Raw genomic sequence first — 27,110 nt, 5'->3', positions numbered from 1 at the left:
TATCAAAGTAGTATTGACACTTGGATATAACTTCCGGTATATGCGTTTAATACTTAGTACATTCAGTACTTCCTCGGGTAAAAAAATAAAACGAATATGATATGTATTATTGTATTTCTAACTCTGTAGTCGGTGTACATACATTGCATCTGTTAGGGTCTATCAATCAACCGGTCGGTCACGACGTAACCGTGCACGTTTTTTAAGTATAAAAATAATAATAATTACAATAATGTCGTGTCTTGCGGCAGACAGCTCCGCAGGGATTCCGAACAATAATAATATACCGTCGTTGGCCAATATAATGGTAATAAAATCACTCTCATTTCATCCTCCGCCTTCCTCTGCCGTAGACACACACACACACACACAAACCGTATAAAAGCTTATAGTTTGGCAAAAAAATTAATTATGAATAATGGACCGTCCGGAAAGGGTAGTCATAATATTTTCATTGGACCGGTATCCGGGGGGGGGGGGGGCAAGCAAAACAGAGGGGTAGGCAGATATGAAGGGTGTGGCCGCCGCGTTACCCTCCCCGCTGCGATTTAAGTCTCTCGGCGGCGGCGCGCATTCATCCCTATCGTGCGCGTACAGGGTAGTTGTCAAAGGGAGCGTGGAGATGAACGGCGGGGATAGGGGAGGGGCGGCCGAGTGAAACACACCCCCCCCCCTCTCTGCGGCACGGCAAGGGCCGCTATCGATTCCCCTTGTGCACCGGCGTGGGCAAGTAGCGGTGGTGGTGGTGCAACCCTACAGTTGTGCTTGGCTACAACGGCCCTCTTTGCGTGGCCGCCGGTTTCGCTTTTAGTGTAACCCCAACGGTGGCCAGACCAACACACCGCTGGACACTGTAGTAGCTGCTCGTCTCCGGCTTGTGTCAAGTCCGGTTAGGTCGATCGTCGCGGCGGCACAAGTAAGCGTTATTACTTGCTTAGTATGCAATTTTCTCCAACCCCCGTTATTTCTCTGTTAACAAAACAAGTTTAAACAAATAAAAAACTGACGAATCGACACTCAAAATTCGAACTACCTACCGGCAACTATCGTTTGTAAAAATTACAGTTTAACGTTTCGCTTCCACCAGTATAATACCACTATAATACAGTTTCTTTTTTTATAACTTTAAAAAATATCTTTGTGAATAAAAATCGCCAAAGCTCATCGAGAGGTGTTGGAAAAATTGATCGTTGTACATCGAAGTATATTGTTTAATTTTTTTTTTTTTTTTTTAGGTATATTAACGCTGTTGTTCGACTGTTCCGAATTGGCCAATGTGATGGACAAGTGTCGTGTACAATAGTAATTAGATGGACACACTGTGGTCAGTGCGGGACCTATGACGTCACACCGAAAGCTGCCGCCAAAGGTAAAAACGACAAATGACTTATATAATTTATAAGTAGAGGAGGGATCTAAATTGGACGCGGACACGTACTCGTGGCCACCTGTTTTTCTGTGTGACGGTAAAGTGGTGCCGCCGGTAAATTAGCTTAATGAAAAAGTCTTGTTACATTTTCCCTCCCCGTTTCGTTGGCCATCGTGTCACACCCTTTTTTTTTTTTACCTTTACATTATTTATATTGGTTTTCACTATCGCGTATAATAAACACAATGGCCAATGGGCGTCGACTAGACAGCTATTAGAGTACGCTATCATCATCAGAATATTGTTTTATAACATTACCGCACTCTGTCGCTGGTAATACTCCTCGTGCGATTATGGAAAACTACATTTTTTTTTTTTTTATGTTGGTTTGGGTTTTACAAATCTGTACAATGCGGGTAACCGCAGTAAAGTTTTATTATTTTCGTCCGGCGTTAGCTGTGTAAGTATAATATAAACGATCGAGTACAGCGTTCGATAAACTCGGCGTAACGTGTACGACGTTGATAGGTTAAACTTTTGCTATCAAACAGCTATTAAGTTTTCTTGAGATAAAAATAAAAAACCAACAAACAGAAAACAACGCAGTGCTCCTTTGTGGGGCCAACACCAATCAACGTTTAATCGCGGCTTACCTGTATCGATACCAAGTAGTGTATACCAGGACGGGAATATAGGTGTTGCGAAAAATAAAGTGGTTTGTCAATGCGAAAATACTGTGCTAACCGATCATATTCCCGGTGGGAGGTAAAACTTTTTCTCTGTAGTATTTCTCTTTTTTTGACAGACCACAGACAAGAAGAAGGGAGAGGGGCCGGAAGCGAGGTTAACAACCCCGTGGATTGAAAGAGCGGATGTAGAAAAAAATAAATACCTAATACCCCTAAGGGGAGGGGGTGACGATTGCAGGTTAGTTTTGTACTACTCGAAGGTTTTCTTCCCCTCGAGTAAAAGCGCGTGTATACAGAGTGTGTGTGTGTGTGTGTGCTTGGAGGTTTGCGAAGAGGGTGATCTCTATCGCCGGCATCTGGCCCCGTCTGTATACACATCATACATATATATGTACAATGTGTAGGGAAATCCATTTGCAAGCGGAGGGACGGCCAGCGACCGCGGCGTTGGTTGTCGTGGCGACCGGCCGAGACGCTTGCGCGCCTTCCACTCTGCGCGTGCGGCCACCCACCCCTCGAATCGGCCGGCTCCGTTCGACACGGTTTGGGGGGTCAATGCCACGCCACGAAAAGGGTCAGCTGTTTTTCTTTTTTTTCGCTAAAAGGCCGATAAGATGCCGGCCGCCAATTCGGCACGCCTGGCCTAAATCATCTTTACACATTCTGTTTTTCACAAGAAATGTATTCGGATAACCGAAAAAAAAAAATAGTTATCGATCGGTCGTTGTTTTCGTTACATAATAATTGTGTGCTGTGTGTACATAGGTTGATGTTTGACATTTAAACAATACATTGTTACCTTTGTTTATTCAATATAATAGGATTTTATTTCAACCTTAACCTTTGTTTTTAACTAAAACATATATATATATATATATGAACGACCCTATGTATAATTGCTGTGCAAATATCCAAAAAAAAAACAGTTTTCTATATTTTAAAACATTAATTTAAAGTGATTTATTTAAAAGTTAAAATTTTTATTTTTATACACCAATAAAAGAAAAAATATAAAGTTCTTAGACTTTGAACGACAAAATATATAACTAAACGATTACTTATTTTGTATTGATTGGCATGACACCTTATAAAACTATATAATAAAATAATATATGTATCATTTTTCTATCCGTCTCGCATCGAGGATAAAAAGGTCAATTTTAATACCGATAAGAAGATTACATTTTTACATAATATATGTACCTAACATTTTAATGCTATTATGACATCATTCTGGCAAAATAATTGATAAATATGTGACTTTTCAATTTTGCTTGTACCTACTTTTTGCTTGAAAGTTAAAATTAATTTTTTTCCCTGGGTTTTATAGAAGTAAATCCCTTAAGACCTTTGCACAAGCCCGTTACTTGTATCCAATATTATGCTTTACGGATCTTTCAATCGTATTATGATGATGTACTGGCGTCGACAGCATTCGTATATACGTTATTATAAAGGCTCAACGTTTTCCCCTAAATAATTTCATTTGCATTTAACTGGCGTGCGTTTGGATTTGCACGTCTTGGCTTCGTGTGCGGTTCTTTTGAAAAAAACGTCATCTACGCTTGCCAATGTTGTTTTCGACTTATTATCCATTCTGTTTCCAAAATGAATTATGTATTAAATGGCAAAGCCGATCCCGCAGGGGTTTCGTAGCTGTCTATATATATATATATATTATGTAAGTTCGTGAACCCCACGACTACCGTTAAACTAAGTACTGTACGCATATTAACTATACACACCGTCAGACACTACCCAGAGAAAAGCTTTTTGGCAGTAGGTATAACACGCTATGGTTATTCGCACCGACACTGACTTTCTCTTTGTACAATAATTATAAAAGGACCGAAAAAGTTGTAACTCCAATTGGGCAGATTTAAAAACCAAAAGGTGCCCCACCGGTTTTTGCTAATCTTTCACTATATTTCGTGGAAAATCTTTTTGCTATTTGTACCTATACTACTTATGATTGAACAGCGTTATATATGTAAAAACCAATACAATATTCGATTCATCCAGGTTTTTTTTTCAACAGACAAAAACAATCAACATCAATTAAAAATAATACATTGATAGTATAAATTTAAAATACGCGCATATTTATCTCAAGACCAACGCAATAATTGTTCAGTTTATTTATTTCAAAAACACAATACATTATTATTATGTAATGTAAAAATACTGTATCGCTCTTCTTTCTTGCATATCCAATTGGGGTTCTGAAAGAAATAAAACCGTTTAAACAATGTTAGGGTAGGTATACATATTACTATATCTTCAATGTCTATGTATCCGTAGTATAGATTGGTTACGGCTAAAAAATCATCATTGTCGGCTAAGCCAAGCTAAGTCTATATTATATTAGTATAGGCTACCAGTTAGCATAGAGGTATATTGAAAGAACTCGAGTTATGACTAACGAAATAGATTTCATTTATAATCATATAATGAAGAATGTCTGTATAGTAGTAGTAGGTAGTGTGAATGCAATAGATAATGCGGAAATCTGTATTATATTTTTTTGGTGACTTACCATCATCAGACTACATGTAGACTACGGTTGAAATATACACACACATATTATAAAGATAAGCTACTCATTATCTCGTACGACAATCCAAATAGTAATATATAATATAGGAAAGTATATATATTGTTATGCGACAATACTTGTTGACGTATATGTATTGCGTGATTAGTATAAAGACATACAGTTAAGACATGATCTAATATCGAAGAGGACAATATACCTATGTAGTTAACAATATGTTGTTAATAATTATAATACCAACCATACGGACGAGTACGTCGTAATCAAATATGTAAATAATAAAAAAAAAAAAACACAAATATTACTTTTTGTTAATTTTTTTTTTTTTTATGGAGCAAAAATTGTATGTTGAAGTAACTTTTATACCTATATCTAACAGATCGAAACAAATAAGTAAACAACAAATTATAATAATAGTAATAATATATTAAACGGGTACCTACACAATTTTAATCATATTAAATAGTGATAGAAAAAATAATAATAATACAAACTCTAAACTCGGTCTACGGTTAATACAATACACCTAATTAACTAAGTTTTGGTCTATGTTATATTTGTTATTGTATTTAATTAATACAGTATACGACTAATCAAACGTGACTAGACCTAATATCATGTGAAGAAAATGTTGTACACAAAATTTACACGTCACATAATGTAGTATCATAGTAAATTGAATATCGTTAAACAAAAAATAACATTATGTGGGTTTACACAATAATAATAATAATAATAATTAATCAATTAATACATAAGAACAGTCGTGGTTTAAGGTACTACTCGTATACTTTGTCTAAATCAATATGGATTTGATATATATATATATATTACTACAAAGGAAGACGCTTATTATTAAACAACAATTATTTGATTTAAGTGATTACATATTATTTTTATGATATCGTTTACACCCACACATATCTTAAGTACTTAGGTGTGGATGTATAAATATATATATATATATATATATATCAAATTAAATCCGTAAAATGATTAATAAAATACATAAAAAATATTTTACTGATTAAAAATAAGACTAGATTATTAAAAAAACAAAAAAAAAGACGACTAGTACAAGGTTGTAATATCACAAATTTTACAAAATATTATATTAAAGATCATAATCGAAAAGTTTATAAAGTCTATAAATGTACGTCAAATGTCAATAATATGTTAATTTACAAATTACAATTCGTATTATTACCGCGTTTGACACATATATACATACATAAAACGTATCGAACACTATATAACATATGATAACAATATATAAATATATATTATATATTGTTATGTACCTACTTGATATTTGAAAAAAATTACCAAATTACTATTATCGATTGGAAAACGAAATCGTTATTTTTGTGTTTATACAAAAATATCTAAAATATAACAGCTGATATTGTGACTACTTTCCGTCCATTGCAATAATTTTTGGTAAGTAATACAATATACAAATATCAATTAATGTAATAATAATAATAATGATTAATGATAAATATATCAATATATAATAATATTTAAACGTACACGCTAATAATTACACACGAATCATATTATTATGTGATAGTATACTTGCACTAAATTAACAATAATAATAATAATATGATATATTTTTGGTTTTTGATAATAAAATTACAATTATATACCTCTAAATTTTCATTGGTATTTCGGTTACAAGTCACAAATACTATACAGTTGTTACAAAAATTAAAAAATATTATTACTCAAGTATGTATACAAATATACTCAACAAATATATATATATATAATTATTAAAACGCTAACCTAATCTAGTTGAGCAATAATATTATATTATGTAAAAAATACTATCATGATTATTTTGGTTTTTTTTTTCTACTATTCGAAAAGGTAGAATAGTAAAATTGTAATAAAGGAAGAACAGGTTTTAGCCGATGTAAAAAAAAGGAAAACAAAATAACAATACTGTATTTGTCAGATTGGGACCAGGAGAGTGGACGATTTTTTTTTTTTTTTAAATCAACTAAATAGGTAATAATTTACTGTATAAAAAAATTATAGCGCTTAACTCTAATAGACCCGTGTTAGACTAACTATACAGATAACGTGGTGTTACTATTATTATTATTATTGTTGAAAAAGAAATTACAATGAAGGTTTAGCAGGTGGTGTATTAAACCACCCCATCAATACACACAAACAAATATCGATTAATTGGTCTACTTAACTTCTACTGTTTTCACAAGTACATATACATGCAATAATATAAGTAAAATCAGCAGCAACTACACGACGGCTTAATAATACCGGAGTTGGGCACAATTGAATTGAACATACAATAATGTTCCAAACGACATTAATCCGAATATAGACGGTTAGAGGTATAGAAATGGATTCATCAATCCGATCAAGACCAACTCCGATACTATTGTCGTTCGAGCTAAGATCCGACCTTAAACTACAATATTAATTAATAATTTAAGTATGGATATAGTATTTTTGACCCAAATGAGATGGTCGTACCGGCGATCACACATTATCTCTCTCTCTCTCTCTGTGTGTGTGTGTTACAATAGAACGGTGTTGCCCTGACCTGTTGAAAGCAAAATTAAGTACATTAAACAAACCACATACATCATAGAATAACGATGATTTATTTTTTATCCACCGTCACTTACCGGTCAAGCGTGTTTTGTATTGAATAATAATATGTTCTATACACACTATTATAAGAAGAATGCCTAATTATGAAAAAAAAAAAAAATGTTAATCCGTTTTCTGTTCTACAGGTATAATACAATACAACACACTTCTAACTGGAACCGTACTTAGAGAACCCAACAAGAAACCACAAGACCCGCAAGCCATAATCAGCAACACTGCCGACCCAAAGTTCATACATACATATATAATATTATGTTATATATTCATTCGTTGCATATATATTATATTATATAAATTCTACCGTTACCAATTACCCAGCGTTTTACAATTCACACAGAGTGAGTAAACTATACATATACATACATATATAGTACACCTTATACGTTATTTTTTTCCTAACCTAACGTTGGCTAAGAAAAAAACTAGTAGTTAGCTGGTAGTAAGGTGTGTTTGTAGGCCGTTTTGCAATATTATAGTATAATATATTGGCGGTTAGTAATATAACAACAGTATTAACTACATCAAACAACAACAACAACAACAACAGCAGCGGCAACGGTTAAAAAAAGGGTTAATGTAAATACACACAAATTATCAAGTAAATAATAATAATCAGACAAGATAAGATATAGACGTACTCCTCTACGGTATACTTTGGCTAGACAAATAAAATGTGCACCAATACTGTAAAACAATAGAATTTCCAATAATAGCTGTTAACCAGCTAATCTAACCCGTCCACAGTAAACAGTGTGTGGGCCGGACACTTTTTTATTATAAGATCAGCCGCTGCCTTCTTAATCTTACTCATGCAAAAACCGACGGTGTGCTCTAAAAATATAAATGACAGATGAAACGGTTATTATGTATGGGTGAGAGAGAGCGTTTCGACTTTTACCCAAGTCCAAGTAATTGTTATATGCCAGCTTAACGACCACATTGTCCGGTGCTAGGGGGTTAAGAGAGATCGGTGACCGTTGTAGTAGCGGCGGAATGAGGAACAACGGCGGGATTGTGGACATAATAATGAATTTTCAAGTTTATAAGCGTCTCTCTTGGTATTATTAAGATATTCTATAAATATGATAATAATAATAATACAGTAAAAAGCGATCCGGATGGATTTCTACAGACAAAATAACTACTTGTATATATTTTTTTTTTATTTCTGTTTTTCATTTATAATATTTTAAACAACACAGCGTTTTTAAATTTTTTTTTTTTTCAATTAAACATTAAACTACTAGAGTGCGTAAAGTACTAAATAATTATTAATAATAATGATAAAAAAAAAAATCGTATGTAAATAATAAAAAGAAACGAAGGATTCACGACGTAGGTAATAATCTAAATACTACTTGTTAATTATTGACTTTTTTCATAATGTATAATAATATATACCTACGTATAGTATACTACATACACAAATAGTAGAGAATGTCTACACAATAACTAAATAAATCAATTACAAAAAAAAAAAAAAAAATGTTCAAAAGTGTACACTTAAATACTTCTTAAAGCTATATTATTATGTTTTCTCTATATTTTTCCTTTTTTTTTTTTTTTTTTTTTTTAATGATAAATTTATATAGTAGTTAATATTACTCTACAAAAATGTATTCTAAACTAAAAAATACTGTTAAAATACACACCAAAGTCTAAAAAATATGACATCGACATTAAAAAATATACATCTAATACAGGTAGTTGTAATTTAAGTACTAGTGAAAAACAAAATAGTTAAATCTAAAGAACTAGGATACACGAGATATTAGTAAAATATAACGCCGGAGTAAGTAAAAGCATTGCTAACCCTCTTTCGTATTATAAATACGCATAATAATACAAATATATTATTATTACAAATAATAATATATAATATAATATTAATAATATGTGCGAGTTTCATAATTATTATTTTTAAATTTTTTTATTATTATTTAACTCTCAAAATATTACAAAAATAGAGGGCTTACCAACTATCAAAACTAGACTAAGAAAAATTAAGATTAAAAAAAAAATAATTAATTAATAATAATAGTAAACAAAGAGATCAATAACCTTTTAAGTATTATTGCTTTACATACATAATAATGATAATAATAAAGTAATGTTTTCTAATTAGTATTGTCCAGTCGAATCAGTGCTTTTCGTAAATTTTTTTTTACTTGTTTTACATTAATTCTAACAACTAAAAAATAACTATTTATATTATGATACGCACCGAAAAACTAAAATATTATGTTTGTTTGTTTATTATAAAGTTTTTTTTTTTTTTTAAATATTAGTACTATTAAATACAGAAATATATATACATGTATATATATTTCTGGGCTCGCTTAGTGTCTAACTAAATACTATTACATCGAACTCGAATGAGATTACCAATTATTACAACGTAAGAGACACGAATGAAAACAATCTAAGATCTATGGCCGATGGCTAAGAAGTATTTAAAAAAAAAAAAAAAAAACATAGTACAATAAATTATTGAACATTTGTATGCAAGTACATAAACAAGCAGAATATTAGTGAGAGGAGAGAAAGATATGCGATTAACAAAAAAATATTACACACTAAAGAGCTGTAATCGCGTTGAAGAAAATTTGTGTTAACCATTTAAGTTGTGTGGCCACTACTGAATAATATTATAATATAATATAACAACGAATTGTTATTATTACATCGAACGAGTTGCATACAACGAAGTTTGTGTTAAGCGTTTCAAAAATAATACAAAGCAAAACATATAGATGATAATATAACACTGCAGAAATATGTTTGCGTTACGCGCGTTTAGAGAGAAGAAATAGCAGTTAAAAAGAGTGAGCGGCGAGTGAGAATGAAAGAAAGAGAAAACCAATTTATCAGGTGTTAATTTATAACGGAAAATAATATATGATAAAATTATCAAGACGAACGCACAGTTTTTTTTTTGTATATGAGCTTTGGTCCTTAATGGAATGTATTTTCTCTACTGATCATTTGGAATTTGTTTTTAGACAAACAATACATGAAAACTAATACAATAACACGACGTTGATTAAGACACTAATCACACTACTATTTAGAAAATCGAAAAATATTTTTTATAATTAATAGTAATTGAAAAAGAAAAAAAAAAAGTAATACACATTAGTTATAATATAATAATAATAATAATAATAAAAATAACTGACTAGAAATCGTTCGTTTTCTATATCCAATGAAAATATAACTCACGACAATGAGGCAGTGGTATGGCACACGCGCGGATTGATCTCCAAAGAATCTGTGTGGCTGTCAGCCCGTCGATTTGTGAAAAAATAAACAACAAAAAAAAGTGTATAATAATAATAATAATAATAAATATGATGATAAGCCGTTTATTGGATAGTTTGTTTCGTTGCTATGTTTTTTAAGTAGTCGGTAGCATTTTTTTTTTGTATGTATGTATGTCGAATTTAAAAAAATAATTTCAATGATAGAATGTATCTGAGCAAAAAGAATGTTTATTCGCAATTGAAATTGACCTGACCAACACGTCTAAACGTACATGCCGCCCATACCGTACATGGACGACCAGTCGATGCCTTGGAAGCCACTCATGTCGATGCCGGAAAGACTGTAGGCCGGGTACGCGGCTTGAGTGGCCGCGGCGGCTGCGGCGGCTTGCACCGGTTGAGCGGCGGCGGCTGCCTGCGGTGCCGCCGCTGCGGTCACCGGCACGGGGTACGGCGAGTAACGGTAGCTGGCCAATCCCGGGTACGTGGCGAACAGCTTGTTGTAATTGTGAGCGGCCACTGCGGCCGCGGCGGCTTGAGCTTGAGCCTGCGCCTGGGCCTGGGCCTGTTGCACGGCGGCCAACTGATGTGTGGCCTGCGACACGGGCGACGCAGCCACGCGGACGCCCAACGGGCCTCCTACCAGCACCGGGCGCTTGCCCAACAACAAACCCGCCGCTGCGGCGGCCGCCGGTTGAACGAGCTCCTTTGGCTGCGCCTTCTTGCACTCGACCTTCTTGTTCTTGATGGTGTGGAAGTGTATCTCGCAAATGGTGTCAACAATATCGTCGTTCTCGAACGTCACGAACCCGAAGCCGCGGTGACGCTTAGTGTGCTGGTCCATGAGCATCACCGTTTCTTCTACCTTGCCAAACTGGCTGAAGTAAGCCTTCACCTCTTCAGCAGTGGTGTCTTGGCTGACGCCGCCCACGAATATCTTTTTGGTCTTGCTGCCGGCCTTTGGACGATTCTTGGGCGTCGCGTGCTTCGGGTCGATTTTCTTGCCGTCCAACGTGTGAATGGGCACGGCCAACACTTTCTCTACAGTCTCGGCGTCCGAAAACGTGATGAATCCAAAACCGCGACTCCTCTGTAAAAAAAAAAAAAAAAGGGCCACAAATTAATTGAAATCTTCGTAACGAATTCCGAGGACGACGATCGTTACCTGTGTGATGGGGTCCTTCATGATGAGTACGTTGGTAACGTCTCCGAACATGCCGAAATACTGTTTGAGCTTGTCGGCGGACGTTTGCCAGCTTAGGCCGCCCACGAATAGTTTGGCCGACGTGCCCTCGGTGCTGCTGTTGGGCGTCGATCGGCCGCTGGGCGAAGGAGCCGACGAAGACTCCATACCGTTTTGTTTGTTGCCGTTGTTGTTGTTGATCTGTGCCTGTTGTTGGTGTTGGGACGCCGCGGCTGCCGCGGCGGCGGCCACGGCCGCAGCGTTTTCTTGCGACGAGTTCGCGCCGTTGTGTAACGGCGAACCGGCCTTGACCGTCACCGCGGCGGCCGGTTGGGGCTGAGCGATTTTCACGAGACCCGCCGGCGGACCGCGGACGGACTGATGGTGCGGGTGCAAGGCCAACGGCATGGCTGTGGTGGCCATGGCGGCCATGGGTTGTGGCAGGCCCATGCCACCGGCGGCTAGCATGCCGCTGAAATCAGCCGCGTGCTCGGCCAGTGTAGCCATTGGATCCACTCCCAAACTAAACAAAAAAAAACAAAAACATGTATTTATTTTATTAACAATAATAATTATATTATGTTTTTTAAAAAAATGATAACGTTTATTTTTGTAATGTTTCTACAGGTTACGGGTACAACAACAACATGACCGCCGAGTACACGGCGTTCGCCCAACACTACTCTGGCCAAACATACATATTAATTCAAATGTTCAAAACGACTACTGGTACACTGTGTAAGCGATGCTCGGGCAAGTAAGTAGTCCTAGTGTACGATTAGAATATATTATAATAAAACAATATTGACTATTTTTTTTTTTTTTTTACAGAAGACGAGGCGAACAGGGCGTTGGCAAAACGAGACTAATTAAAAACTGGATGTCGCTCCGATATTGTCCTGTCACAGCAGTAATGTCATGTTGTTTTTCAATCGTACTGCTGTCGCGGGACATTTACGGAGCTGTCGTTCGACTACGTTTTGATTTTCTCCGGTTTAACGTCAGAATCTAATTTGGACTCGCACACACATACCACCGTCGCCGCCATAGTTCTATAATGTACTTGTTTAATGTAATGTTATTGTAATATTGTATCATTACACTGTTAATTAGTTAAGACAAATCGTTTTAATTGTATAAAACACAAGTAAGAAGTGTACATCTGTTTACATAGAAAATATCACCTCACACGTTGTAAAGACCGGTTTCAAAAGTTATTTCGTTTATTTTTTAATTCTTGAATTCGTTTTCAATCGATTTCTATTTTACTTATTAACCAACAGACAAAATTACCGCTGAAAAGACATTAAAAATACACTAATAATATTTTAAATAAAATTAATTTTCCATGCTATACTTGCGACTATGTTGATTTTAATCGTTTAAATCAATTATGATTTGATAGTTTCAAATCGCACTTTCGATAGAGAAATCAATTATAAACATATCTATTTTTGACGGTTATTATGTAAACGATAATATTATATACACGACGGTTGTTAGTAAAAAAAAAAAATATAGTAAACTAAATATCCGCGTGTGTGATCTATCTTCTGTTGTGTCTAACGAGTGTGTTCAAAAATACATACAACACACGACCTTTAGTGCAGGGACTTGATCATCTGAAAAATGACAGTGTTTATGTTTACAGTATTTATAAACTACATAGTGCTACGTGACGCCAGTTTTTATTTATAAATTGCCCAAATTGACTGAACGCAAACCGTCTACAGAGCACCGCACTTGATATTGTACACCTTAAGGCCAACAAAATATATCTAGGGCGAACGAATAAAAATGTCCACACATAAATCATGTTCACTAAAAAATATGACCAAAATAATTAATAGGTCGACGACTTAGTCAAAGTACACGCGTTCATTATATTTGTACAAGTCTCTTCCGTGTGGATTTGGCCTAAGTATAGAAATATTGTAAAATTGTAACAGGAAATAAACCTCGAAAAAATGTAACTTGTCAAACCGATCGAACCGATGTTGTAAAGTGGTAATTTTTAAAATGTTTCCTATGTTAAGAACTTAAGATAAACAGAATATTCAGATGTAGTCAGATAGGGTACAACACAAGAAATATCTGTTTATTTGTCACACATAAGTTAAAACAAAACACTACATCATAAAAAAAATATGTATTTTTATAGTATAGCGAAGCGGCATTATGTTTATTTAATATTATTATTTTTTTTTCATTGATGTGATTAATGTCTTGACCCAAATGCTAATGAATTTTTTAACGTTTTTTACTTTTGTTTTATATTTTGGTAGCCTTCCAATGATTATAAAAAAAAAGAACCGCGGTATAAAATAATTTATTAAGGTTTATTTTTTTTTTTTGTTCCAAAAACAAAATCGCCGTAAAATAAATTGCATAAAAATACATAACGGGTCCAAATTAGATAGAATGTATAAAGTTAATGTACATGTGCATTATTTTTTTATATATTATTATACGAGTAAAGGGGATGTTTTAATCGAGTCCTGGATTCCCTCATGCACCCATTAAAAAATATATACAATAACGACATTGAAATATTACAAAAAGGTCACCGTTGTGTTCAGTTAAACCTTATATATTATTATGTACACATACGGCAAATATTTATTTTATTTTTTTACATTGTTCTCGCGGTTAGAAACAGAAATGTTCTAAAAAAAAAAATGTGTTTTTTTTTCAACTTGTCCAGTTATTAAACGAAAATTCCAGTTACCGTTTGCTTAAAATATTTTACATTTTCAAATGTTACAACGTTACAACTAACAGCTGTTTATGTAAACGGTAATTCGGACAAGGTGTACTAGAAAAAGTGTAAAGCCAATATACTTGAAACGATTACAAAATTTGACCTCTAAACACATTCAGGAAAACTTGGCCGGGACACACACGGTTTGTTGGAAACAATTTTTGTCGGTGAACGATTTATTTTTAACGTTAGAAAAAAACTGTCAAAAGTCTGTTTGAAATGTGTTAACTGACGCACCGTGTACTCTCTTGTACATATGTTTTTATGTCACAAATACTAACGGTCTAATAATTCATCACACATCTTGTAGTCGTTACACAAATCAGGACTCGAGTGGTTAAGGGACACTAAAGTACCAAAGTGTGTAGTAAACCATTTTAAAAGTTTTTTTTGTTTTGACATGTCAATATTATATTATGCCAATATAATTCCACAGTGGAAATTAAGTGGCATAGATCTATAAACAATACTAGCCAACTAGTCGAATAATTTTAAACGCGTTTTGTTTTTGATCAAAAGTTGTCCTTTATGCAAATCACTTCTAGAATTGTGTATAAATAAATTTAAATATAGGTTTCAAACGATTTTTTTTTTGCCTACTGAATTCAGGTCTGGTCTCCTCGTATAACTACCATAACCTATTATAAGGTGAAAGAAAATAATATGTTTATTCTGATTTCTAACCGTTACCACCTATTTGAGTAAATAACCAATATTTATACGGATGTAAAAAAAAAAAAAAATCGAAATACATTCACACAAAAATCGTCGGTAGTGTATCCAGTTTCTATTTTCAACTTAAACAGGTTTAAAACTGTGAAATGTCAACTATTAGTCTTTATATACATTATAGATGCACAACTTCACTCGAATCAGTTATGTCAACTGCTATCCTTCACACGAATCAGTTATATCAACTGCTATCTATTGCAGCACAGCTTGTTAATATAATAACGAGTCAACTTCTCACATAACCGATTTAGACATCTCAACATTTGGGGGGGGGGGGGAGGGAGAAGAGGTGACATGGCCCATAGGCAATTTTTATTTAAATAACAAACAACGAATTATTCAACATACATTTCTAACTGGGCATCGAATTGTTTTTTTTTAAATTAGAATAAATGTCTAATAATAATTTTTCAATAATAAATGATTTCCTAAATAATTTGTAATTGAAAATTTCAAATGCTAATTTATTAAAAGTACCATTTTTTTCTTAATTTTGAATTTCATCATATATAAAAACATTATTTACATTTTTTTCCAGTGTATATTTATTTAATATACACATGGGGGGTCTGGGGGTCGAAATGGGGTGAGTAACTTTCTCCCCTTCCCTATTTTAACTAGTTTCGCTCTTTACTCTGGTCGATCACTAGACAGTTAGTTGCATTAGTATCGTTGCCAAAGAACTGGATTGGAAACGAAATAAACGACATTTGACCTGACCGGCTCTTTTACACACGGTCTACTAGTGTAGAAGAGAGGCTTTTTTTTTGTAAAAATAATCACGTACCACGGACACGACAACCGGTAAATTGGTCGACGTCCGTGTCAATCAACTGACTTATAGATAGTACCCCAGAGGCTATCTCAGATGTACATGTAGACATAACTATTTTATATTATATTATGACACTGTCACGAACCTAGGCAAGCACAGCCACCCACGTCCCGGTCGACTGCAAAATATCCGCATTGTGTAAAATGTGCATCGTTAGACCCGCCTGCCCCTCCTTTTTCCCTCGCATGAAAAGCGCATCGTTTTTCTTGGGACGTCGACGAAGGGGAAAAAACCGCCGCCTTGCGAATAATAACAATAGATAAAAATAATACGTATAAATTATTATTATAAAAAGAAACGAAGCGTTTTTAAAAACAAAAAAAAAAAATGCTTATACATAATGACGCGATGACGGAAAGGCTCGCTTTAAGTTAAAAATTGATTTCCCCTCGCGTCCGGTCGTCGAGTGTGCCGGCACAACTTTTTTCGACGACAGTGCCTTTGTATATTATGAAACGTGCACAAAAAAAAAAATGCTGACTAAAAGTCGTTGAAAAAAAAAAATACCCTCACCTAACCTTTGTGTGTAAAGAGAGGAGACACGTGCGCCGCGATGGAATAATAAACCTATTGAAAAGTCGCTGACAGACGACTTCTTCTTCGGAGACTGATTGGACGGTGTTGTTATCAATGACCCGATCACTATGATAAGTATTATATCGTATAGTATATGTGTTGAAGGCTGAAGCACAAAAAAAAAATTGGAAGAGGTCGTGTACAAGCGGATTGATCGTCGACTCCCCCCTTAAGCTTCGGATAAGTGATGATACCCGTGTATAAAATACAATATTGAGTGTATCGAAGAGCGGTCCATACCGATTGTTCTATACTAATTCTTTTGTACTATGTTCGGGTACGTACTACAGAGTGACAATTTCGGACGAACAATGATGTAGAAGAAAATATACAATAATTATTCTACGGCCACATGGCCGGGGGCCTCGGGTATGGCGACAAGAGACAAAAAAAAAAAGTAGATAAGAACGCCGTCGAGAGGAATAAAAATAACAACGACGGTCCCAAGAAGAGTACCAGAGTAAAAAAACAAACATATACAACAATATCTAGTTACCACAAGCCAAATTTCTATCGCTTGTACGAAATTAAATTGACCGTTTGAAAAAAAAAACCAAATCGAAACGTTTTGGATGATAAACAGCCGTTCCGGGGCAGTGTAAACGCGGATAAAAATAGAGGTTTGTTCGACTTGAAAATATTATATACATTCAAACGAACGCGTCGGTGTTTGAGATGAAAACCACATACTTAAGATTCGGCGCGGCAGTCCAAGTGTATTCTGTTTTCAACGGTAGAAAATCCAAAGCGCCGAGAGATAAGGTGTGCTCTGTGTTCAAGTTGTTGTTGTGGTTGTTGAGTTCCATTTTGAGAATATTCGATAGGTAATTCGAGTTGCTTTCCATAATGTACGATAAAAGATTAAATTAAACAATTTCGTTAACACACCGACCGACAGAGTTAGACTTGGATTTTTCAATTGTTTTTGAACGAAAGGTTCAAAACAGACTATCAGACCGCGGCTGATACTGAACGAGGTCGGGCCCTCGGCTGCCGGCGTCCGTTGGAGAAAAAGTCACCGATGACCGTTTGCGCGTCGTGGAAAACCATCGATGGATGATGGCGGCGGCGACTTTATCGTGCAACGTTTTTGGCGGCAAATTTAAAATCTCGACTACACAAGATTTTACATAGCTCAATGCGCGTCCTACACAAAAGTCGCCACGATAACGTACTGCGGGTGTATCGAACAATATATATTTCACACAGTTGAATTGAATGAGTTTTAAAATTTTTTTTTTTATTTACGAGCCCAAGGCGGAATTGACAGTTTTGTTTTGTTTCCTCCCGGCCGACACTTGGCGACGGTACAATGACGGCACGCCGATTGGTCCGACACACAATGCTTCTTCATTCTGGATTGACCGTGCAATCTAATTATTGCTCCTTCATAAAATATTATTGTACACATAACAATATTATACAAGAAACATTAGCGATTAGAACAGATTGTTTTTCGCGAAACAAACCTGGTCTCTGTGTTCCACGATAGTCCACGTAGAACGCGTTCCACGGCAATGATAATACTAATAACAACAATAATTCATTTCATTATCACCGGATTGCGTACCACAGCTCTACCGACGAGAGCAAACAAAACTTTCAACCGTGCATTTTACCTGTCTGTGTAGAAATTAATAATAAGCGACAATTAATAATGACTTATTGCCCGCATAAACGTCTTCTAAACTGTAATCGGTTTGAAATATGCTAGTTTAGAGTTTGTTTTGTAATGAGGCTTTTCAATACTCGTGTGGCGCAGCAATGCCTTTCGCTGCTGGTTCGTTCAAGAGGGTTTTATCGATAAAAAAAAAGTAGTATTAAAAACGCAACGCGATTGCTGCCCGAGATTTTATTATAGAAACGTGACCTTAAACGCATTCAGACCAGGCAATTTCTTCGATGATAATAATAATAATATTAAATATATTAGACAAACCGGCGTTGGTCGTGTCTGGCACGGATTGTATCCGTATAGGTTAATATTTATCGTTACGGGTATTTTGTCGAGGGGGTAAAACAACGGGCTCGAAGAAGACTAGCGTAGCAAATATAACAAAGAGCAATAATAACTAATAATAGCTAACGCAAAAGCCCTCAGCACTTCCTCTCCAGCGCGCATCCGCCCCTGATCTCTCGTCCCTTTCACATTTTTGGCTTTGTGTGCATAACTCGGCGGCTGCCATTTGAATTATTATACACGTATAGTACACGTTTGTATTATTGCATACAAGAGATACATATTAGTATATAGTAACCGTCGTTTTCCACAACGGTTGTTGTTGGTATTCCTACACATTGTTAATGTAACAATAATAAAATGTGTGTACATAAATAAACGTTACGCACTGCGCCGTTAGCCCCAATGAAAGGTCGTGTGTACATCATTGGAAAAAAAACGGGTTTTCATTAAATTCCGTTTTGGCGAGGAAAATCCAATAAAAAAACATCAGTGTGTTTTATTTTAGTTACCAATTGGTAAAATATTTTGTCGCAAATTGCGTTAAAATTCAAACGTGTCCTGCCAATATATATGTATATTTTTTGGGAAGTTCAATGGACCAAATAAATGAACTATGTTACCACTTCTCGACCTAACTGCTGTGAACTTTTTGACAGACAATTTATTAAAATACGAATACATCTTGACAAATGATTATTATCGTTATTATCTGTGTTATTGCATTTATAATAAACAGCTGTATTTATTTGGCAAACCCCAAATTATTGCTGACAATTATTTCAATAAAAGTCCCGGGTATACCCTCTGTTTTGTCTTTAATCCGGCTCTTCACCGATTCAATTCCAAGATAGTCATCTTGCTAAGCTAAGCCCAGCTTAAACGGGACGAATTCATATTGGAGTGCTAAGCATCGACACGACCCTTATAATAATGACGCGGTACCATTATTGTGGATTTGAGGTATTTTTTAAAAGGGTTTGCGGCCAGTAATTATATTTTAACAAAAATATGGGTATTTTTTTAAGAGCTAAGACCTTTAGTTTCGATAGCTTATGTGGAAATCCGCATACAACAGCATGTGTGTGATAATTAAAAATAAAAAAAGCACTGCACGCCACACAATAATATTCGACCTTCGCGTGTCGACTTTATAATTGAGTGTGTTAAATTTTAACCTTTTTTTTTGTTGTCGTTTTGTTTATCGCGTACAATCAAAAGAAGAATCACCGAGCCAACAAATAAAAATACAACGGCGGTCGTCGAGGAATAACATAATGACGTATACACCAAGAGTTAGTTAACCGAGACCGGTGGTACATATATGCTACAGTGTAAAATATATACTTGTATAAAACTATTACCAAGTTCTGGAAACATGTAATATGTAAAAAGCACAGAACGCACCAGACGATTTAGTGGCACTGCGAATAAAACAATATATCATTATAAAACCGACTCGTGTGAGTGGGCGGTAAAATTAAAACGGTAGCGCATATGTATAGTGCATTGGCGGAGCAGTTCCAGACAGCTCCCAAGTGGATTTGTTAATTAAGAGAGCGTTGGTTTTTTGTTATTCTTTATTTACATTTTTTTGTTTTGTTTTTATGCCCAGGCAATCTAATAATATTGCCTTATACAACTAGGTATCCACACACACACACACACACATGACCGTTCGCACATTATGTAGCTGTTAACCTTTTTGAAAAAACAACGGCAATATATTATAATTCGTGCAACGTCCAAAGTGATACGGTTTAAAAAACGAATAAAATAAAAAAGCGCTGGAAATGTATTATGACGACGACGGCAAAGCGAGTAGGAGAAATGCTCGGAAAACTTAATTTAAAATTACTCGTCTGGAAAAATAAACCATTAAAAATATAAACTACGTATAATATATATATATATATATACTTGAGTTCCTTTTTAAATAAGATGCGTGCGCGATATTAGCCCTGCAATTACGGACATTATTTTATTTTTTATGGACAACTAACCCGATTTTTTTATAACGAATTGGATAAATTTATACTAGAACGTAGTTTATTTGTAATTATTATTTTGTTAAAAAATAAAACTGCCATAACCGCGAAAATCGTATTATATGATCTTGATGTGGGTTTGAAGAACGTGCCGTTATGCTGTATAGTCAATACAAATATAGAGTTTTGCCAATGAACCAATGCCGTCAGTATAAACAGTATATTACATTATTATTTGCCAGAGAACCGATACGTTTTATTGCGGTGACGCAGATCGTTTTAACGGCTATTCTCTAAATGTATTATATACATAAATCACACCGTATAGGCGGAAACTTAAAAGCGAAATGATTTTTATTTATTCGTGTACGTATAAAACGATGATACTGTATCAAGTGGATACTCGATGATAAAAAAAAAAAACCGTGTGAATTGAACTGAAGTCGAGGACGAACGTAAATAATGTCCTTGTCCGACACGCTAATGACAAACAAAACAAAAATCCCAGTTCAAAGTCGGTTCAAAGTTCTACAATGTCTGGTCGACCTACACGGCGTGTATTCGGATTTTATCCTCCCCTTTGATTTTTGCCCACAACCGGTCACCGGACATTGCGTTCATTGGCCCCGATGTACATTTATTAACCTCGGGCCGAAACCTTATACAGAAAATACATTCTACACCAGGTACAGTACCCTTACCCGGTACCAGGAGGAAGGGCTTCCGGCGTTAAGGCGTTCATGAGAAATCGTACAAACGTGCGGGGCGCTCACTGTGTGTGGCTTCGGATGAAAACGCTATTACATAAGCCTGCGTTAAACGCGCACATAGAGAAATCAATTTTGGCGCATTGCAGGTGCACGAAGCATGTATATATATATATAGGGACAAGCACACACACACACACACATTGGGAGGAAAAGAGATGTATATCTTGTGTTGTATAAAAAAAAAAAAAGAGTCTGTAGTGGGGTAATAGACGGGCCGTGACGTTTTTGGCTCCGGTTTTCCCCGGCGAAGGGATTAAAAGCGTGCGGCGGCGAAGAAGAATACCACCCCTCAGGTCAGACGGCCGCCGTTGCCGATGGATTAGAATGCACCACCATAGCGTGCCTTCTGGCATCCAACCGGAAAATTTGCCAGCTAGCCTGCGCGCGTGTTACTCTTTCTCGATTTGCCGCATTAATATAAAATACCGTCCGGGGATTAACGAGCAACGAGGCCGTATATACACTACTATAATGCACGGTTGTTGTAGATAATATGCACCACCCACTTCTTCCCCACTTGCACTCTGCCCGACGACGACACGTACACCGCGGTTTCCAAGAGTTTCGCGTTGAACGATTACCGCGAGTGCGCCTCTTAGTTTGGTACACTCGGTTCATATCAGCTCTGGGACCCCGGGGGACACTCGATACGTTGTAGGGTATACATTTCTGTACGGGTTCCGGTCGTGTGTGTGTGTGTGTAACGGATACCTACACACACACACACCGGACGTAGATGGTGGATAGAGAGGAAGTAGATATAATATTATGGGGCGGTTCGACAGCCGAGGGCGCTTTGTTCCGGATAGCGTTTTATACTACACTATCACGGTTATTATTGTGTCGACCAACACTCCTGGAAATATTCTGGTGGCCGTCGCGGTTCAGATGCCGGGAACGAGACGTCATTATAAGGAAACGATCGCATAATGGTTTTTTTGATTTTCGCCTATGCACACCGCGACATTGTCTACCGCACACGGTGACTGCGGCGGTCTGTTCAGACGAAATAGAAAAGTGTACAATTGCCGCTGTTGTTGCCCGCATGATAATGATGTTCTGAAGGAATATTGTTGTCTTTTTTAAGGGTTTTCTCGTACACGAATAATTGCCTTGTCGAAGAAATCGTGACAAGAAAAAAGCGCTTTGGCACAAGGCCGCGTCCGCGATAACCGTCGAAACGCATTCGAACAAAACCTTTTTTTTAACAAGAGCTGCTTTTGTGCCGACGTCGTGCGATGAAGTTCTAACCGTTTATCAAGTTATCGATCCCCGGCGAACGGCCAAACCGTTAATTATTCATTGGCGTGACGGTCTCCGTAAACAATGGTACAAGTGGTAAAATTAGCGCTAAAAATAGTTAAAAACGACTATCTCTCAAATCTCTCAAAAAAAAAAGGACTGCCCGTTTGCCGAGAACGAAATCAAAACGGATTGTAAATGAACTTTTGATAATATTAAAAAAAAAAACAACTTTTGGAAAAACGACCAGAGAGCTTTTTTTCATATATTATTGTAACGCATAAACGAGGCCGCCGTGCATGGCTGCGGGTGGTGGCTGTTACTCATCTGGTTACACACGCACCACTACTTGTATTTTTGTCATTGGTTTGGCCCCGCACGGGGTAGGTGTACGTTTAGTACCAGCACGGTTTGGGGTACCGAAATTTTGTATGTTCGTCTGCCGGGGCGGAGCAGAGTATATAACCGTATAACCGACGGCGGGGAAGCGAGGGGTACGCGCGATAAACATAAATTTCCCCGGCGAGGGCGGCATTATTTCCTGTCCGAAACAATATACAACAGCGCAGTGTGACGGTCATAGGAAATAAACTGCGTTTGATTTAGCGCAGTCATCGTCGACGGTGGTGGTGGTGGTGGCGGTGGCAGTTACCGTCTTTTAATGGGCTGAACAATAATCCCGGTTCTCTCTTCCCGTCCCCGGGGCGAAAGCCTTCTGGATTCACCACTCGGGCGGTTGATCGAAAAAGCGACGATAGCGTGCAGTTGTCTTATCTCCGAGGCGATGCAAACCGGCAAGTTGATCTAGAAATACATTCCGGTGCCCAAATCTATTTAGGTATGCGAATCGAAGTCGGGGGTAGTAGGTGCGGTAAGGGATGGAAATGCCGCCGTGTCGCCCCTTATGATAATATATTATACCGTGTGCGCCGGAACGGATGGCGGACGCGATAAATCCACATGGACGAGCGCGCCGGTAAAGTTGAAAATTGATTAACGGCTAAGCCGAAAATGCCCCGTGGCCGTGTGACTATAGGTAGTAGTAACCATACAACACAATATCACCTGGTCGGACGCAACGAGAACCCGTAAATTCGCGACCGCTCCTACGTACAACCCTTCTGACCGTTAATGGTGTGTATTTCATTTCACTGAAACGGCGGTCACCTAAACGAGCAGTATTAGTGCGGCAGATTGCTGCTAGAGACGGCGGCCGAAAATAATATGTAATTTTTTATGTCCCAAGAGATTTATAGCAGCCGTGCGAGGGCCACCGTTAAACGAACAAATTGTAACGTACACACACGAGCGTTGTCTGCGCAGGCGTTAAATAAACACTAAAACGTGTAATAGAGTCTTGTGTTTTTCCGTCAAAACGATAGGAGATAATAACGTGCGACCGGGGAAGGGGGGGGGGGACAGACTCTTTAGAACTTTGCGTTTATTTATATATGGTACGACGACAGGGTTTCGCTTATAATAATATATTATCTTCAACGGAGCGGTGGTGTACACGCCATACTTTTTAATGGCTATTACTATGTGTGTCGCTGCTTTTTTATCATAACTGTAACAAATCGTCGACTAGCATAATAACAATATAATCTCTGGAGTAGCCCTGCGCAGTTCTCGGCTATTTATTTATATGACACGCAGGCTTATTGCGGCACCATTATAGAACGGTTCGGCATTTCGATTTACCGAGCTTTTGTTTATTCATTGCGGTTTTCCATTATTAATGTAACGTTTGTTTAGATCCTCCGGTTTCATACTGATAGGGCTCAACAGCAATTTGTCGCTCCACCGAACCACGTTAAACAGCGCACACAACAACGTCGTCTCCCCGACCTCAAGTGCTCGCAGTAGGTATATAACGTCGCCGTATCGATCAAAATATGCAATCAAAAGAAACAATACGTCGAAAGACCACTCTAGGCTCGTTGAAAATAATGATATGCAACAGAACAAGACGATATAAATAATTAACAATATACGATGGCCTCGCACGTTGCTCTCGAGAAACGGCGTGAGATACATTCAACTTGCAGAGCATACAGGGTGATTCTTTTGCAGCACTACAACCAACCTAAGGAGATACAGTTTCTAGAAATATAATAGAACAACACAGCTTTCAATTAATTTCATCTGCTGCCATCTGCGGTTTTCTCATTTTATTACTCTCGGCTAAAGAGGGCCAAATATGTTGGATTGGAAACCAGTTGAAATGATAACCAAGATAATATAGTAGTGCGTTATTAAATGGCTTATTTTACACGCATAAAAATCACCACCCGGTATATTATGTTCCCTTGTATATAATAACCAGCCATACCGACCCATCACTTCATTTTTCATATATTTTATCGGTAACAGTTTTTCTTTTAATGACTGCCTCCTCGTAAAAGCATACGCTCGTTTTCTCAAGTGGTCTCGCCCGTTTCACTCTGCGAAATAAAAACCCGGAGCTTTTAGTTGCAACCTTTCATAACGCGCACTATTAAGTGTGTGTACGGAGAAAAATTGCTTTCGCCTAAGGGCTGTTGAATAGGCACGTGTATATTAAACGTGTTTGAATAATGCATTAGACGAAAAAATGACGTTTCAGACGGCGTAGAATGCAGTAAGGCGGAGGCACATCGCCGGTGTGAATAACGCGCGAAACAGCAAAAAACCCCTTTGAACCGTATTGCATACTTGTAATTATTTTCTACAAAAAACTGTAGACATATAATGATATATATTATAACGATTTCAGCCATTGGTGTTCGTTTTTTTGACGGCATGCAACGGGCACAGTGGAACTTACAAGAGTCCAACGAAACTGGAGCTATTCAAACAACACTATATAAATAACCACAACTCTAATAAAAAAAAAATACTTATTTTAAACCAAAGGTTACTAGTAGATAATAATAATAATATAAATACAAAGAGTTTATAGAACAGAGAAGAAATATTATGCAAGAAGAAAATATAATATAATATGCTCGACCCTATACGTCGTAAAGCCATGTGCGCACTATGTTTGCAACCGTTTATTAGTTTATCTATATTGGTGTTTTAGATACTAAATATCTTGGAATGTTTTACAAAAATCTCTATCTCCAACTCTCGCTATATACACACACACACTTACAAACGCATATTAATACAACATGCTATATGTTATAGCACAAGTACACGTTGGCCAAAAGAAGTTTCAATAATAACGATTCGTATGAAAGAACAAAAAAACAAAAACAAAATTATTATAATTATATAAAAAACTGCTTTTACCGCAACTGTCACTATATATATATATATATATATATATATATATATATAATGTATGTTGTAATATCAACGGCAAACTCATATACATACATATCTACACATACGTCTACGTTTATTAGTATACATGTATTAGATATTTATATATATATATACATATTATCTACGGAATTCAACATAAAAATGTAATATATAAATATATATATATTTTTTTAATCTCAACGATGCACTTCAGGCCAGTGTGATGTGACTACTATCCGTGTGCATGACTTACTTAACGCTGAAAAATAGAGGGTCTGTCATGAACAGGTACGGACACGGCCGGAGAGGCTCGTCTGTCGGTTGTGTTCATATGTAGTATAGCAGGACAGTGAGAGGAATATATAGTATATTCCCGTCCTCGTTCAGGGGTTGTGGAATATTCGGTCCGACCACCACCACTCAACGACACGAATACGATAAATGATCCGTCGTCGTCGCCGTCATTTTTTTTTTTAATACTCAACGCGGATCAGTCCCGCAATTAGGGCGGAGGTCATAGGTGTAACACCGGCCTAACACAAAACCACGGTACATGTATGAATTTTACTGTTCAAAAATATATAATATATGTATACACATTAAAATGATTATATTTTCATCCTAAACAATGTGAAACGCACAAGTTTCACGGTTACATTTTTGTCGGTTTCGTGTTGTGTGTTACCACCTATAATACATACATACATAGTATGTACATACTTAGTAACATACAAAGTAATATGCGAGTGAGTTTTTTTTTAAAAATTATATTAAAACGGAATTGAAATGCACATACCTTGTGGACACTCGTAACGGAGCCTGGGAATACAGCTTGGAAGTAGCGATAGCCAGCTTTGATAAGTTTCGGTAACTGTCGCCGTTTAACTGTACACTTTCTTGGGGTATTCTGCGAACAAACAAAAAAAAAATTCTACATTTTAATATTGCCGATGAACGCTTATAACGGGGACGAGGGAAACGTGCTCCTCGAGGCCATACCGAGCAAACAAATCCATTTATCTCGAGCTCCGGTTAGGCGGCGGACACACCCCGAAAAAGGGATTGAACGTTCCATGTTTATAGTAGACAAAGAGACTCTTTTGTCGTACCTACCTAACGGTGCACGTTAGTTTTATGACCGTAAAATTTGACAGCCATAGGGTTTTCTCGTACGTGCGGTAACCTAATATGGGGTTTATTACCAGTAGTAGTAGTTGTGAGAAAGTCCACCCCTCGTAAAGCTAACAC

At 36.6% G+C, this 27,110-nt stretch overlaps 1 protein-coding gene and 1 long non-coding RNA gene across 3 annotated transcripts; one reads left to right on the top strand and one right to left on the bottom strand.

Moving 5' to 3' along the window:
- Positions 1-818: 818 nt before the first annotated feature.
- Positions 819-13,015, top strand: LOC126840767 (uncharacterized). The gene is made up of 5 exons (XR_007686093.1): positions 819-916; positions 1,236-1,369; positions 7,387-7,599; positions 12,335-12,464; positions 12,539-13,015. It is a non-coding gene; the product is annotated as an uncharacterized LOC126840767 (long non-coding RNA).
- Positions 8,898-27,110, bottom strand: LOC126840753 (RNA-binding protein Musashi homolog 2). 2 transcript variants are annotated; one of them, XM_050576691.1, is made up of 4 exons: positions 26,862-27,110; positions 26,659-26,769; positions 11,690-12,230; positions 8,898-11,614 (listed from the first exon to the last, which is right to left on the bottom strand). In XM_050576691.1, exons 1-4 carry the CDS (start codon positions 26,876-26,878, stop codon positions 10,787-10,789), a joined length of 1,497 nt encoding a protein of 498 aa, XP_050432648.1. In that variant the 5' UTR covers positions 26,879-27,110; the 3' UTR covers positions 8,898-10,786. The 2 variants fall into 2 exon arrangements, with proteins under 2 accessions (XP_050432648.1, XP_050432654.1); XM_050576697.1 differs by lacking the exon at positions 26,862-27,110 and adding an exon at positions 26,116-26,395 and having other exon boundaries at positions 26,659-26,766.

The sequence above is a fragment of the Adelges cooleyi genome, unplaced genomic scaffold, assembly GCF_023614345.1.
Source record: "Adelges cooleyi isolate 19-005CV unplaced genomic scaffold, UGA_ACOO_1.1 ACOO_flye_CR_arks_rails_tigmint_CR_PRNA_108, whole genome shotgun sequence".
Taxonomy (NCBI): Eukaryota; Metazoa; Arthropoda; class Insecta; order Hemiptera; family Adelgidae; genus Adelges; species Adelges cooleyi.
This window is presented reverse-complemented; position numbering and strand designations above follow the sequence as displayed.

What these genes read in the sequence shown, in the direction of transcription:
- LOC126840753 (XM_050576691.1), bottom strand. An exon ending in CCGTTACGAGTGTCCACAAG is followed by an intron (nt 12,231 to 26,658) that starts GTATGTGCATTT and finishes TTTTTTGTTTAG; the next exon opens with TTTGGGAGTGGATCCAATGG. An exon ending in TGAAGGACCCCATCACACAG is followed by an intron (nt 11,615 to 11,689) that starts GTAACGATCGTC and finishes TTTTTTTTACAG; the next exon opens with AGGAGTCGCGGTTTTGGATT.